We start from the raw sequence: 17,168 nt of genomic DNA, 5'->3' as shown, positions 1-17,168 counted from the left end.
ATATTACTATTATACTTTAAATTAGTCTTAAATATATTTATAAATGTTTAAAAATAGGGTTCAAGTGTATTTCTAGTTTTAACTAAATATATTTTTTAAAATACAGATATAGTATGTTAAAAGCACATTTTAGTTCAATTTCAGGGTGTCTCAAAATAGCACAGTTGAGTACACTTAGATGGTATTAAGTTTATCTTAACATATACTTAATACTATCTTTTAGTACATTAAGTACAAAATTAGTGTGCGAAAATAGAGCACTTTTAGTACATTACTGAAAAGTGTACTAAGTATACTTAAATAAAGTGCATTTTAGTGCACTTTTTTTTTACCTGGGTACTCATTGTTGAAATCATACTCTAGATTTAATACTGTCACATGGAATTGATGTTAATGGCGTTGACATTCTGCAGCAAAGCGATGATATCTCGGATCATTATCTAGTCTCATGTATACTCCATATAACTGTAAATTCGATTCCCTGTTACAAGTATGGTAGGACTATCACTCCTACCACAAAAGACTTTGCTTTGTAAGTAATATTACAGATTCATCTCAATATCAGCATATTCAGTAGCTCAGAAAAACTTGATGATATAGCTTTTGCAAAAACGTTTAGCTCCTCAGTACTTGTCACATTATAGTCCCTTACGTCCTCTGTGTTCTCAAAACTCTGGCAATTTGATAATACCTAAAATATCAAAATCAATTGTGAGCAGCAGATCACTTTAGAGTATATAATGTTATACTCTAAAGGGGCTGATCACTTTACCAAATGAGGCATTTCACTAATTAATTCTTAATAATAATTAAATAAAAATAATAATAAAATTATATTTTTACTTTAATGATGAGGGTTATATAATAAGTTTAGCGTGCTGGACGGACAAGACGAGAGACGAGGTACACAATAAACACTATTTTAATATAATCTTCTGATCAACAGGCAGGAACACAGATATCTCCACACACCTTGACAATATTAACAAATAAAGACCGACAGGGAACTCATGACAAAGACAGACTTATAAAGGGTGTGCTATAGAGATGGGGAGTCGACTCCAAAAGAGTCGATTCCTCAACTCTCACTAGCCCTAGTGTCGGAATCGACTCCAGGTCAGGAATCGACTTTCAGTGTCGAGTGTTTTTTTCAAGTTCAACACAGCAACAGTTCATTATAACGAAAAGATTATAATGAATGTAAAGATACAGAAATTAAAACAAAAAGATAAAGAAATGAGAGGAAAAAATAAGTAATGCCAGGAAAACAAAGAACAAGAGAAAGAGAACTCGGCCAGTAATTCAGATGAGCTGTCGAGGTTAGGAATTTTTGCAACAAATATTTGTTTATATTTAACGTGCCTATTTAACACTTATTTAGGCTACTTTCTTATTTAAATGTATTATTTCTTTTATTTTAGCGTTTTGTAGGCTGCTTGTTCACCGACGGAATTGCTCAAATAAACACGCATGATTGTGAATAATGTTTGAGCCTCATTTATTTATAAATAAAACACCGCACCACCGGCGATGGTAAAAATCTGCCACCGTCACAGCCGTTCCTACCCTCCATAAATTCGTGCACTACATGTTGAATTTAAATCTAAATTTAACATTCAACGACAGATGTTTCAATGAATGTTTTTTTTGCTGAGTATTAATTGTCTCCCTGTCTGTGTTCTGTGTTCCAGTCTGACTCGCTCATTCAGTAGCTAAAGATTTAAACTTAACACAGACTGCCAGAATGGACTTTTATGCATAAATGGAAATGCTCGTGTGAATGTATGACATTTACAGATAAGGATATGACCGTAAACTGAAAGTTTTCATGCTAAGGGTTACAAACGGATCTCAAAGCGCCTCACAGGGCAAGCAATTACGCTATAAACTTAAAGTTTAAAATAATAAATTCTCATGTTTTGGCCCGTTTGGATCAGGTAACTCTCCTGCAGCATCTCAAATGCATTTTTAGATGCATTTTGTCTATAGAAATGCGTCATTTTTTAGGGTCGTAGGACATACGAGCGAGAAGTGAGGAAACGAGGAAGCATATTGAGACGCACCTTCTGAATCCTGACCCTGTTTTAATTCAAAGTAAATGGAATCGAGGAGTCGATTCCACCGACTCCAAAATTAGGAGTCGGGAGTCGGAGTCGACTCCAAAAAAACCGGAACCGAACACCCCTCTGTGCTAATTACAGAGACAGGTGCCCGGAATCACACTGACGAGGACTGAACCAAGGTAGACAGAACGACGGGGGGAGACAAAGGGAGAAACCAAGTAGACAAACAGACAGAACTGGGACATTACGCCCCCCTCTGAATAGGCGCATCCTCGCGCCGTAGAAAAAACAAAAACAAAACAGAAAAGAGGGGCGGAGAAAACAGAAAAACTAAGTCCAAGGAGGGGGACCAAAACAAAAGTCCTAGTGGCAAACAAGACAGTCCAAGGGGGCGACGACGGTGCGAGGAGCCAGGGAGGAAACAGGAGGGACCCGGAGCAGGAGGAAATTAGCAGGACCCAGAACACAGCCATGATGACGGCTAGTGCTGGGGGTAAACGATTATTTTTAAAACGATTATTCTGACGATTATTTTATCGAATAGTCGACTATTCTAATGACTAATTAGATGATTTATCTTTTTTTTTTTTTTTTTTTACATAGTTAGCAGTTTCCTCCTAAAAGATGCTCCCACATGGAAGTTGAGCTGGTGTGGTATGCTAGCTCCATCTTGCAAAGACTGCATATAACTATACCGTTACGTTTCTGGCTGTGTTTAAAATATTCCCACACCTTTGAGGTAGGACGGCGAGTTGTTTTCTGATGACATGTATTGCTTGGGAGTGCAGGCTGCTGAACCTGAGAAGTGGACGGAGTTTCGTTATCCATGCTGCTTTGTTTTGGTCGCCCACATACGTCTGGTGAGTGGACGTGATGTGTCGACTACTGGATTTGACGTCAACCTTTTTTTAGAACCGAGTCGTCGACGTCATCGACGCGTCGCTGCAGGCCTAATGACGGCCCACGGTGGAGCCGACGGAGAGAGGAGCCATGGTGGAGGACGGGCTGATGATTCCATGGGGCCGACTGACAGAGGCGGAGCAGGTGGAGGAGGAGCCCGAGACGGAGACGGAGAGCCAAAGATCCAGGGTGACGCAGAGGATCCGGAGGGCCAAGGTGGAACAGGAGGCTCTGGCGACCGAGGCGGAGTTCCAGAGGTCCGTGGCGGAGCCGGAGCGACAGAGGATGGAGGCTGTGCCGAAGGGAGGGAGGAGTCCGTAGGAGCCGGTGGGACGGCGCGACGAGGCACAGCCGGAGGAGCAGAGTCCTGAGGGGACGGAGGTACGACGACTGACCAGGGCGGAGCCGGAGAGACGATGGAGCCTGGTGGAGCTGGTGGACCGACGGGCGACGATGAAGGTGAGGGCGCTGAGAGCCGTGGTGGAGCCGCAGGGTCGGAGGGCCAAGGCGGAGTCCTGGATTCGGAGGCTGGAGGCGGAGCAGAGGGATCCTCCAGCCGAGACGCCGATGGAAACCAAGTAGACAAACAGACAGAACTGTGACAGTGTCACGAGTCTGGACTGCGGTGTTTCCCCTTCTCCACCAGAGGTCACTATCTCCCTTCCTCCCGCACTTGCCTCCGAATCACATACACCCACCTGTCCCATCACACACACCAGTCACACTCGTTACACCCACAGCTGTTCCCTATCACCACGGACTATATAGTCTCCCATCTCCCAACACTCCTCCTGGTTGCATTGTTTCAATTCTGTCTGTCTTGCATTTCATGTCGTGTTGTGCCGTGTTGGCCTTTTGTTTTTGTTCAATTAAAAATAATCCTTACCTGCATTTTGGACCCTGACCTCATCTCTTCACGTGACAGACAGGTTATAATGTTTACAAACAGCTCAAAAATTTACTTAATTTGTCTTAAAAAAAGACTTTTTTATTTTATTTGGATTTATTTTATTTTCCAGGGTGTAATGTGACAAAAGGTAAAGGTTTTCACAGGGTATGATGATTTTCTATAGGCACTATATATTGCGGTCTTTGGTGAGTCAGAAAGCTCTTGGACTTCATTAAAACTTTCCTAATTTGAGTTCCGAAAATGAGCGAAGGTCTTATGGGTTTTGAATGACAAGAGGGTGAGTAATTAATGACAGAATTTTCATTTTTGGGTAAACTATCCCTTTAATAAGATGTGAAAATGGCTTCATGTCACTACATCACATCTGTACTATGAAGTTGGTGTAGTTGCTGGTGCAATACAAATGCTTTGACAGGAAAGACAGCATTAAAACATGTCGAATGCTATAAGAGGGAGGCCACAGCATCAGACATCTATCAAATTTACAAAAAATCCCTCCCATCTTCTGACTTTTTGTCTAAAAAAGCTGTGCCTGAACAAGATATCACATGACCACAGTGGTGCATTACAAAAATGAAAGACAAAAAGCAGAAGTTCAGAGTGGTCCAGTCCACTTTGAAGCAATAACTTTCAATAATTCTCTTATTACTTAATACGTCTTATTACGACAGTATTAACATTTCTGGCCTGAGTTCGGTTGGCAAACTCTAACATTTATCTTCAAATCTCTCTTTATCATAGTTTCAGTGAGGATCAGAAGCTTCAGAGCAGTTGTTTGGTGCTGCTGTGTGTTCTTCTGCTGACTGCAGTCATAGTGCCGTGTATCCACATCCATAAAAAAACAACACAAACTACAAAGAAGAGACAAACCAGATGCTAACCAAGATCACCAACCACACAGAAGAGAGAGAAGAGCTTCTAACTAAGATCACAGCCCAACAGACAGAGAAAGACCATTTAATAATCCAAAAGCAAAATCTGATAAAGATAGAGATGGATTATTATCCAGTGTCAATGTCAAACAAAGTAAAAAGTTCATCAAACCAAGGCACTCAAAAATCTTCTTAGTAAGAATAAAAAGACGTTATTCACATGGCTTTACAATTAAAAACATCTAACATGCACCGACGCATTGCGGCTAACTTGCCTTCATCAGGGTGTCAGTTTGCAAACACACTCAGAATCCATTTAAACAATCAATTTATCACATGACATGGTCACCTGATTAGGTATCAAGACAACACAGAGACATACATTTCTCAATTATAATCCTACCCAATAAATGAGTTTATAATAATTCAAATGAAAAAAAAAAAAGAAAATAACCTGTGAATATAAATGTCAATAGAATTTTGAAAAAGTACAAAAAAAAAACACAATTACAATTAAAAAACACAAAGGCTTAACAACATGACTAGTTTTTCTAGCAGTCAAAAAAATGCTCACAGGGGGAGTGGGGTGGGTGAGATCTGCATCATTTATCTGCAAAAATGTTTTTATATAAGCACACGGGATATGACTGCTCAGTGTTGTCGCACCAGTGTTAACATTCAACTTCTTATTAGTACACAGCGGTGCAGTCCACACACCACAAATAACGAAATGGCTAAATATAATCAACAGTTAAAAGAGGAGAAGAACCTACAGTGAAAACATCTTTGTGAAATGGGTAATCTTGAACTACACTTAAAACTACACAAATATTTAATATGAAAAGATGCAGTATGAATGTTGTTTCAATTGAGGATAAATGAGCTAATCTGGTTGTGTTACCAGATGAATGGAGGTGCTATTAATCTGATTTTTACTACATTTTCCTACAAAGAAAAACTGGACTGACAGGAGAGAGGAGAGGAGCCAATCTGACTATTATAAACAGCAAAGAAGAACAAGTGAGTAAAACACTGATTAAAAATGATTCATTTACTCATATTAAATGCATGTTAGTTAGCATATTTAAACATTATTTCAAATATATTCCAGAATTAGATTTTTTAAACGTTATAATGGGTTGATAACAGCACACTTACCTCTGGGTAAGTTATCACTGAATTAAACTGACTAATATAAAAGATTCTCAAATTCTCATATCACACAGAAAGCAGCACTGAGGGGGAAGTTGGTTCTCTAGAAAAAACCCTGATGGCTAGTTCCTAGAACTAAGTTCCTGAAACTACGTGGTGAAACAAAATAGGTGGTTTACAAGAAAGTCCACAAAAGGTTTGAAGGCCTTTTGTCCAATTGTTTACTAGAAATCATTTCATGCAGTTATTATAGATGGATGGAAAATTTGATATCTTCAACAAGTAGACAAGTTTATAATTCTGTTTTTGTGTGGTTTTGAGTGTTGAGTGTTGAGTGGAAGACATGGTATTTATAAACAAATGTAATCCAAACTTTTGTCTAGTTTACACTCTTAAAAATAAAGGTGCTTCATGGAAATGGTTCCATAAAGGTTAAAAGGTTATTTGTGGCAAAAGAAGGTTCTTCAGATTGTAAAAAGTTAAGAAAGAGATGGTTCTTAAAAAAAACCTTTGACTGAATGGACTAAAAGAACCTCTGACCAAAAATGGTTATTCTATGGCATCACTGTGAACAACCTTTAAAGCACCTTTATTTTTAAGAGTGTAGTTCCATTTTAGTTCTAACTAGTGTAAAAATGGTGTTAAAAAAGTAGAGCTTGCACAAACACTAAACAGGAACAACATTCAGCATCACATGTTCACATGTGAAATGAAATAGAAGCATAAAGCAGAAATTGAGAGTGGTGCAACCCCACTTGAAACTACAACTTCTAATAGTCACACACAACTCCAGCAGACTGATTGAGTCTTATTACAACAATATGAACCATCCTGGGAAACATGGGATATATGAGAATGATAAAACTGAGATGAATATCTATGTTCATGCAGATCCTGTACATGTCAGCAGTCATTGTGTCAAGACAGAAACAGAGAATGGCAGGAGACCACCTCAACACATAGGTACTAAAACTTTAATTTCATTAGAACAACTAACACACATTTTACTCAAATGAGTAATTAACATTTATGTATTTATCTATTATCTTTCATCTTTAGGAAGTGATTGTGTGAAGATCAGAAACTACAGAGCAGCTGTAGTGTGTTTGGTGTTGCTGTGTGTTCTTCTGCTGACAGCAGTCATAGTGCTGTGTATCCACATCCATACAAATGGTACAAACTATACAGAAGACAGAGATGAGCAACTAACCAACATTACCAATCTCACAAAAGAGAGAGACCAGCTACTAACCAGGAATACTGACCTCACAAAAGAAAGAGACCAGCTACTAACCAGGAATACTGACCTCACAAAAGAAAGAGACCAGCTACTAACCAGGAATACTGACCTCACAAAAGAGAGAGACCAGCTACTAACCAGGAATACTAACCTCACAAAAGAAAGAGACCAGCTACTAACCAGGAATACTGACCTCACAAAAGAGAGAGACCAGCTACTAACCAGGAATACTGACCTCACAAAAGAAAGAGACCAGCTACTAACCAGGAATACTGACCTCACAAAAGAGAGAGACCAGCTACTAACCAGGAATACTAACCTCACAAAAGAAAGAGACCAGCTACTAACCAGGAATACTGACCTCACAAAAGAAAGAGACCAGCTACTAACCAGGAATACTGACCTCACAAAAGAGAGAGACCAGCTACTAACCAGGAATACTGACCTCACAAAAGAAAGAGACCAGCTACTAACCAGGAATACTGACCTCACAAAAGAAAGAGACCAGCTACTAACCAGGAATACTAACCTCACAAAAGAGAGAGACCAGCTACTAACCAGGAATACTGACCTCACAAAAGAAAGAGACCAGCTACTAACCAGGAATACTAACCTCACAAAAGAGAGAGACCAGCTACTAACCAGGAATACTGACCTCACAAAAGAGAGAGACCAGCTACTAACCAGGAATACTGACCTCACAAAAGAGAGAGACCAGCTACTAACCAGGAATACTGACCTCACAAAAGAAAGAGACCAGCTACTAACCAGGAATACTGACCTCACAAAAGAGAGAGACCAGCTACTAACTAGGAATACTGACCTCACAAAAGAAAGAGACCAGCTACTAACCAGGAATACTGACCTCACAAAAGAGAGAGACCAGCTACTAACCAGGAATACTAACCTCACAAAAGAAAGAGACCAGCTACTAACCAGGAATACTGACCTCACAAAAGAAAGAGACCAGCTACTAACCAGGAATACTGACCTCACAAAAGAGAGAGACCAGCTACTAACCAGGAATACTAACCTCACAAAAGAAAGAGACCAGCTACTAACCAGGAATACTGACCTCACAAAAGAAAGAGACCAGCTACTAACCAGGAATACTGACCTCACAAAAGAAAGAGACCAGCTACTAACCAGGAATACTGACCTCACAAAAGAAAGAGACCAGCTACTAACCAGGAATACTGACCTCACAAAAGAAAGAGACCAGCTACTAACCAGGAATACTGACCTCACAAAAGAAAGAGACCAGCTACTAACCAGGAATACTAACCTCACAAAAGAGAGAGACCAGCTACTAACCAGGAATACTGACCTCACAAAAGAAAGAGACCAGCTACTAACCAGGAATACTGACCTCACAAAAGAGAGAGACCAGCAAATAACCAGAAATGCTGATCTCACAAAAGAAAAAGATAGACTATCATCAAATAACCAAGAACTGATTAAACAAAGAGACCAGTCAAATCAAGTGAAAAATGAACTGTTGAAGAGTCTTCGTGAAAGAGGTAATCAAGAAATAAATTTAAGCTAAAACAACCAATGGTTGATGGGAATAAAGTGCTAATAGTTGAACTGGTTGTATTTACAGATGGATGGACGTACTATCGATCTAATTTCTACTACATTTCCTCTCAGAAGAAGAGCTGGTATGAGAGCAGAAGATACTGTACAGACAAGGGAGCAGATCTGATCATCATAAACAACAGAGAGGAACAAGTGAGTGAAACATTTTTTTTTAAGTAGATAAATCTATACCAAGGTTTTTTAAGGGACCTTATCATACGTTTGGTGCGACACAGCTAGATGCAGTTATCATTTTCACATCCTGCACCACGTTGTTAAAATGCAGTTGCCCCCATTTGTGCGCCGAGTGACGAGTATTGTAGTAAAGAATCTTTTAAAATCCTGTAAAAACAAACCACCGGGTGTTGACGGTCTTGACAGCAGGCTTCTTAAACTAGCTGCTGACTCTATTGCCCCTGTTCTAACCCACATCATTAACCTTAGTTTTATCTACTGTACCTGCCCACATGCATAGAAGCAGGCTAAAATAGTTCCTCTGCCCAAAGACAAAAAACTGCCTTTTTCTGGTCCCAACAGTCGCCCGATAAGTATATTACCTGTATTATTTAAAATAATGGAATCTATAGTATATGATCAAATTAATAATTATTTTTATACAAACGATTTATTAACAGATTTTCAGCATGCATACAGAAAAAGTCACTCCACTGCCACTGCACTGACTCATATGTCTGATGATTGGCATAGAGAGACTGAAAAGAAAAATATTATTGGTGCTGTATTTTTAGATTTTTCTGCTGCCTTTGACATCATAGATCACGATCTGTTATTAGCAAAATTATCTTGTTATGGTTTTGAGCAGTCAGCAATCACATGGATGTACAGTTATTTGTCAAACAGAACACAGACAGTGTTTTTTAATGGCAGCTTCTCAGGTATCAGAAATATCACATGTGGAGTACCTCAAGGCAGTTGTCTGGGTCCATTATTATTTAATATTTTTACTAATGATTTACCATACATTTTACATAAGGCTAACATTGTCATGTATGCTGACGATTCAACTATATATACATCAGCAAGTACACAAATGGAACTAGAAACTGTTTTAAATATAGAATTACAATATGTAGTAGATTGGATCAAATTAAATAAACTGGCACTAAACACAGTAAAAACTAACTGCATGATTTTAGGTTCAAATTATAACATTAATCAAAATCCTGTAATTAATGTTCAAATTAATAACGTAAATATTAAACAGGTGCATGAGACCAAACTGCTGGGTGTAACAGTTGACTCTAGTTATCATGGAAAACACATATTAATAATATTATAGCAAAAATGGGAAGAGGTATATCTATTATGAAAAGACATGCAAATTTTTTAACTTCAAATATTATGAATTATGCGATGAAAGCACTAATATTGACATACCTCGACTATTGCCCAGTGGTTTGGTCAAATGCCACTGGTGAATATATGAATAAATTACAACTTATACAGAATAGAGCTGCTCGTGTAGCACTTAGGTGCAGCTATAGGAGAAATATTATATTAATGCACAAAGATCTTAACTGGTTGTTGGTCGAAGACAGACTGTTATATTCACTGTTAATTCTCATAAGAAACATTTCCATCTCAAAATTGCCTTCTGTTTTGTTTAAGCATCTTTCTTTTAGTGTAGACAATCATCAGTACAGTACCAGACATGCAATTAAAGGCAACTTCACCTTACCCATAGCAAGAACAAATGCCATAAAAAATACTGTTATGTTCAGAGGTATGAAGGAATGGAATAAATTGCCAAAGCATATCATACTTACTAACAATGTAAATAAATTTAAATTATATGTAAAACAGCATCTATCAAAATAATACATCTGACTGTTTATATTTATTTATATATGTGTGTGAATATGTGTGTACATGCACATGTGTAGGTATATTTATGGGTGTATATTTATGGGTATATGTGTTTTTATATGTGTATATTTCATGCCCGTATGAGGGTATATATGTATGTTGATTTGTGTATATACATGTGTACATGTAGGTGTATATGTGTATGTGTATTTACCTTTTCCAATTACTTGTTGTATTTTTAATGACTTTTTCAGGACCCCAGGAAGAATAGCTGCAGCACGGCTGTAGCTAATGGGGATCCTTTAAATAAAAACTAAAAAAAAACTAAAACTTTCGGAAAACGATCACGTTTAGCATGGAGGAGAGAGGAACGAAAGGGGGTGCACAGTAACTTGTATATGCCCAAAACAGCCATGACTCATTAAGAGAATAGGGACAACCCTTTTAGACCATGCACGGAGCACGCACAACCATTTTTCCTGTCCGTAAACTAGCAAAAGTAGATTCAGACACACCCTGCCACGTGCTTTAGACCAGAGGTCTTCAACCCTACTCCTGGGGACCCACTCTCCTCGGAAGTTTATTTCCAACCTGCTTGAGCACACCTGCTTGCAATTTTCAAGCAGTCTTGAGGAGCTTGATTGTCTGCTTCAGGTGTGTTTGATTAGGGTTGTAGCTAAACTTTTTTGCAGGATAGTGGGTCCCCAGGAACAGGGTTGAATACCTCTGCTTTAGACCATTTACTTAGATCATAGGTCTTCAACCCTGCTCCTGGGGACCCGCTGTCCGCAAAGTTTCTTTCTGACCTGCTTCCTGTGACTTTTCAAGTGATCCTGAACCTTGATTAGCTGGTTCAGGTGTATTTGATTAGGTTTGGAGGAAAACTCTGCAGGAAAGTGGGTCCACAGGAGCAGGGTTGAAGATCTAAGGCTTAGATGTATGTCAAAAGGCCATGCGACAGAAAAGATACTGTATGGGGGTTCAGGGCTTTAACTAAAATGTTCAGATTTTACTTTATAAACAAGTAAACATTGAGCATAATAATCAAAATCCACTGACAATCTAAGAAACTTTTGACACTTTGAAGGCCCAGAAAGGTAGTAAAAACATCATAGAAGTAGTCCATGTTACTCCAGTGGTTCAACTGGAATTTTCTGAAGCGACAGGAATACTTTGGGTTTTGAAAGCATGACTCTCATGATTCAACCTGTACCAGAAGCACTGTTACTGTTTGCAAAAAGAAGGAACACTACTGTAATAATACTGCAAGCCTTCCTCTGCTTGCAAATAGAACAGTGATTACAGTGTACTGCAGCGTATGGGTTGTATCGTGAGAGCTGTGTTTTGAACAACTTGATGGTGAGTAATTAATGACAGGATCTTCATTTTTGGGTGAACTATCCCTTTAAGGTGGCACTTTATGTGTTTTTAGAGGGAGAAAGAAGCAAAGTGCACAGAGCAGAAAGGTCTTGAATGAAGCACAATTGCTACGCAGTGCCGTTGCATCTCGAAAGAGCCTATCGTAGTGAATTCCTGTGGATAGCATCATGTCGAGAAAATGCTGTGCTCTGCACTGTGAGAGTAAATTCGTTAGGGTATGTCAAAAAACTCCCATCTCATTTTCTCCTCCAAGTTCGAAATCGACAACACTACAGAAGTACCAACCCAGTGTTTTTGAAGTGAATGTGCAAGGTGGGTCAAACACCCTTTACAACAGCTATGTAGGACAATTTTGAAGTTGGAGGAGAAAATGGGAAGGGAGTTTTTTGACACGTTCTAACTGTCTTGAACCAGAGTGCACAGAGTATGTGTATAAATACTACTTTTTTTAAGAACATGAGTGATTGTTTTGCTAGATAAGATCCTTATTTATTAAAACTGCATTTTAACCTCAGTTGAGCACCACTGAAGTCCACTATATGGAGAAAAATTCTGGAATGTTTTCCTCAAAAAACATAATTTCTTTGCAACTGAAGAAAGAAAGAGATTCATATCTTGAATGACGTGGTGGTGAGTGAATTATCAGAAATTTTTATTCTGAAAGTTGAGTAACCCTTTTAAATTGTTTTTCTCATGTACTCTGTAGCATGAAAAATACGTATTTAGTTGTGTGTGCGGGTCTCTGTAGAGCTTGTAAGTCTCTGGCTAACCGGCTAACAGCAATATCTGTTCGCTCGCAATTGTGTAGAAATGTGTCAATGAATAGTGAATGTTTGTCGTTGTTATTGCTTGAAGTTATGATAAAGAATAGAGCAATACATTGATGTACAAACTGTAGTGCTTTATCAATATGTTTCTGCGTTGAGCTAAGGCATATACCATGGCTATTTGGGTGTTTAATGGTGATGGACGTTCCGTTTCTTACATGCTGCATGCAGTAGACCAATCACAACAAACTGGGTCATCAGACCAATTTATATCGGACGTTTATAATGAACAATGCATTAAGGTGTTGTCTGTTTACAAACTGTGTACGTTTTCGTAAAACTCCATTAAGCTTAGCTTTGTAACGCTAGATGGTTTAAAACGGTGTCTGTTAATGATTATGTCATGTACAGTTATTTTAAATTGTTTTGGATCAGTTATAACTGCATTAAGAATGGTAACTTTAACGCAATACATGCAAAACAGTGTTTACAGCCCGCAACTGCATACGAGTAAAGATAACACTCACATTTATGTATTTCAATATTAGGACGGGGTAAGTTATGTTAATCGATCACTTATTTGCTCTTGTTCAGTCAGCTATACCTCAGTAAACACATCGCGCTCGTATCTCTATCAGTACACTATCTTGCTAGTACATACAAAGATATATCAAAGTGACATTAAGTTTACTAACCATTCAGAAACTCCTTGTTTAAGCCGTAATTGCCGAACTTCTTCGCAGGTGTCATCTTGTTCCGGCTCCAACTCCGGTTCAAACTGATATAGTTGCACAGATGTGTTTTCAAAGCCTCGTGAGCCTCAAAGCCATTATTTCCCCAAATAAACCCTCAACTGTTGTCTAGGCAATAGAGTGCGGATCGGGCCGCATTTTTCTGTCCGAGCCCGGCCCGAGTCCGACAGAGCAGTAACCGAACCCGACCCGAGCCCGACAAGCATTAAGATATTTATGTCCGAGCCCGATCCCAGCCCGACACAGTTAAAATCTCTTTTTACTCATACTAATGACACATGCACTTTTTTGTGTGGAAAGCCCGCTTTTATTAAGCCACTGTAAAAAAAGCGTTCGGAAATGTCAACAGATGAGAGCATCAGTGCACACTGGGCAAAAAGCGCCGTTATAACACAGGCGCACTATCGCGCTGAGGTGACCGAGCCCGACCCGAACCCGAGCATCCTTTCTAAATATCTGTCCGAACCCGGCCCGACCCGTCGGGTTCCGTCGGGTCCCGTCGGGCTCGGCTCGGGTATCCATCCTCTACTAGGCAACACCCCATGTGCTATATAATGACACGCCCCACAGAACTGAGGGGCGGAGTGAGCAGAGGTTCATATAATTTAAAGGGCCAGGTACTGATATCGCTTGCTGAGAACAGAGCCATTTTTACCAGGTAAAACGAGTGTTTGTTTTACACTACTATTGTAAATTTTTATTCAAAGTATATTACAAACTTTTCATTAGGACCCTAAAGCATCATATTAACTCGTGGAAAATGGGCATCGGATGACCCCTTTAAAACTGTGGAAATAAAAAATGGTGCTATCATTGTCACTATAGCTAACAGTCTGGCTGCGACGAAACCCAGGGTCCAGAAATAGATAGAGGTCCGCTAGTTGAGGACACCTAGTCTATTGTAAGAAAAGTAAACATTATTTCTCTTTATGACTTAAATTTGTTATTGTTTCATATTCTCAGGATTTTGTTAAGAAACTATCTTGTGGAAGTAATGTCTGGATTGGTTTGACTGACAGACAAGTGGAGGGAACATGGAAATGGGTTGATGGGAGCACACCAAGCTATAGGTGAGAAATCACTGGATTAAATGGTTTATTATCTAATAAATGATTCTCAAAGTGTATTGTTAATTTTGGTAATTGAGATTGATAAAAAATTTGGCTAAGACAAGACACCACTGACATAATTGAAAGTTAATTTTGACTATAACAGCATGCAATATTGTTGACAACTCACACCAAGTCACAAGTTTTCATGCTTGGGGTTGCCAAATATCAAGACTTTAAATTCCCCAATACATTTATACAGTTTCTGCACAGTGTTTTATTTAGCCACCTATCAACCATGTGATCAATTTGATACTGACTAAAATTCCCAGACTTATGTTTCCCAAAACAAATAGTCTGACTAATCATGGGGAATAAAAGCTGATAAAATGAACACTATCACAGTCAGTATCACACAGAAAGCTGATCTTCTAATGCTGATCTGTTGTTTCAGGTTCTGGGAGTCTGGAGAGCCAAATAGTAATGCAGGCGATGAAGACTGTGCTTTAATTAGATTAGGATGGGCCGATTATCCATGTAATAGTAATTTTCAATGGATCTGTGAGAAGAGCTTTTTAAAATAAGAATATGTTTGATCGTGTCTTTTGGTTCAGGTGCGCCTTATCTATTATCCTGATTTGCCAATGTATTTAAATCTAGATTAAAGACCAACCTCTTTAACCTGGCTTACACATAACACATTAACACATTTCTATAACTCAAATCCGTTAAAGGATTGTTAGGCTGCATTAAATAGGTCAACCGGGAATGCTTCCCATAACACCCAGTTTGGTATGTTTGGCTAGTGTGAAAGCTGTCATGCGGGTGTGCATCGGGGTACCGAACTCGAGACTACCTGGAGGAGATGGTCTGAGTTCGGTTGCACTTGAACTGTGGCGTGATTGGCATGAATATGAAAGCAACACAGACTTGGGTGCACACATGTTCAGGAAGTAAACTTACTTTTGCATGCGTTTTAGATGATTACAGTGTATTTACTTTAATAAAACACATGTAAGAGATAATAGTGTTGATGATTTTTTTCTGGAATTTGTCCAGGAGTGAGTCTGCAGTGTATTCATGCGCTGCAAGTGCAATCAAAGCAGCAAATAAATGGCAATCAGTCATATCCTCAAAATAGTCTGTTTGTAGGCAGCAGAAAGGAGTCTAAATGCTGCTGCTGAACATAATAGTACGAAATTAATAAAAAACACAATTTATTGACCCGCATTCTGTTTTCTATCATGTGCTGTGCACGTTTGTGATTACATAATTTGAATGCAAACATGCCAGGGTTTGACAGAATCAAGTTCAGTATGAAACTAGACCAACGATGCAGGGGGCACCAGGAACAAGCGCGCCCAGGATCGGACCTCAGCAAATGAGCCCAGTGTGAAAGCCAGCTTAGTCTGTCTGATTCTTATTCCGAGGTCACTGTTGCCACCCAGATCCAGTCTGTATCCAGATAAGATAGTCACTACAGTCCCCTGGATCCAGTCCGTATCCAGACCAGAGGGCGGAACAGCACCTAGAGATGACCTCTACAACCCGGATTGTCAGCGGAGACCATGTCAATTAGATGAGCCCCAGAGACAGATCCTCAGTTAAGACCTCGGAGCACAAGACCATGGGAACCTAATGAATCCTCTGCACAATCTGACTTTGCTGCAGCATGGAACAAACTGCTGGTGTGTTTGGCCAGAGGAGAACTGGCCCCCCGACTGAGCCTGGTTTCTCCCAAGGTTTTTTTTCTCCATTTCTGTTACATAGTTTTGGTTCATTGCTGCTGTCGCCTCTGGCTTGCTCAGTTGAGGACACTAAATTTAATTTCCAGTGATATCGTATACTATTTGAACTGAACTGAGCTGGATGATGAAATCACTGAATTCAATGATGAACTGAAAATTGATTCTTTACTGTTGTCCTTTTGCATTATTGACACACTGTTTTCCTATTTAATACTGCAAAGCTGCTTTGACACAATCTGTATTGTTAAAAGTGCTATATAAGTCAAGTAACCTTTATTTATATAGCACTTTTAACAATACAGGTTGTGTCAAAGCAACTTTACAGTAATAAATAGGACAACAGTGTGTCAATAATGCAAAAGGACAGCAGTAAAGAATACATTTTCAGTTAAAGGCAGTTCATCATTGAATTCAGTGATGTCATCATCCAGCTCAGTTCAGTTCAAATAGTATACGATATCACTGGAAATTAAGTGTCCCCAACTAAGGAAGGAACCAAAACTCCATTTGTGACAGAAATGGAAATTGTTCCATGTTGCAGCAAGTCAGATTGTTCAGAGGACTTATCAGGTTCCTGTTGTCTTGCGCCAATGGCTGTCTAGGTGATGAGGACATCACTAAGGATCTGTCTCTGGGGCTCATCTAGTTTACAAGGTCTCTGCTGAAATTCAGGGCTGTAGAGGTCGTCTCTAGGTGCCGATCCACCATATGGGCTGGGTACGGACTGGAACCCGGGGGACTGCAGTGACCATCTGATCTGGATACAGATTGGACCTGGTGGCTACAGTGGCCTCAGAATAAGAATGAGACTAATATTAGTGTAGATGCCATTCTTCGTACGATGCAATGAGGTGTTATGCGAAGTTTTCCCGGTTCCGTTTGACCTAATTAATGCAGCCTAACAATCCTTTAACGGATTTGAATTATAGA

At 39.3% G+C, this 17,168-nt stretch overlaps 1 protein-coding gene across 1 annotated transcript; it reads left to right on the top strand.

The window, feature by feature from the left end:
- The first annotated feature begins 3,053 nt into the window (after positions 1–3,053).
- LOC141344530 (uncharacterized) lies at positions 3,054–15,074 on the top strand. The gene is made up of 8 exons (XM_073849409.1): positions 3,054–3,179; positions 5,650–5,659; positions 6,789–6,860; positions 6,957–7,350; positions 8,644–8,657; positions 8,741–8,868; positions 14,405–14,511; positions 14,945–15,074. The coding sequence occupies exons 1-8, from the start codon at positions 3,054–3,056 to the stop codon at positions 15,072–15,074; spliced, it is 981 nt and encodes a 326-aa protein (XP_073705510.1).
- The last annotated feature ends 2,094 nt before the right edge of the window (positions 15,075–17,168 follow it).

The sequence above is a fragment of the Garra rufa genome, chromosome 10 (assembly GCF_049309525.1).
Source record: "Garra rufa chromosome 10, GarRuf1.0, whole genome shotgun sequence".
Classification (NCBI taxonomy): domain Eukaryota; kingdom Metazoa; phylum Chordata; class Actinopteri; order Cypriniformes; family Cyprinidae; genus Garra; species Garra rufa.
This window is presented reverse-complemented; position numbering and strand designations above follow the sequence as displayed.

What these genes read in the sequence shown, in the direction of transcription:
- LOC141344530 (XM_073849409.1), top strand. Translation starts at nt 3,054, where the DNA reads ATGGTGGAGGACGGGCTGATGATTCCATGGGGCCGACTGACAGAGGCG. An exon ending in GAGACCACCTCAACACATAG is followed by an intron (nt 6,861 to 6,956) that starts GTACTAAAACTT and finishes TTTCATCTTTAG; the next exon opens with GAAGTGATTGTGTGAAGATC. An exon ending in TAAACAACAGAGAGGAACAA is followed by an intron (nt 8,869 to 14,404) that starts GTGAGTGAAACA and finishes TCATATTCTCAG; the next exon opens with GATTTTGTTAAGAAACTATC.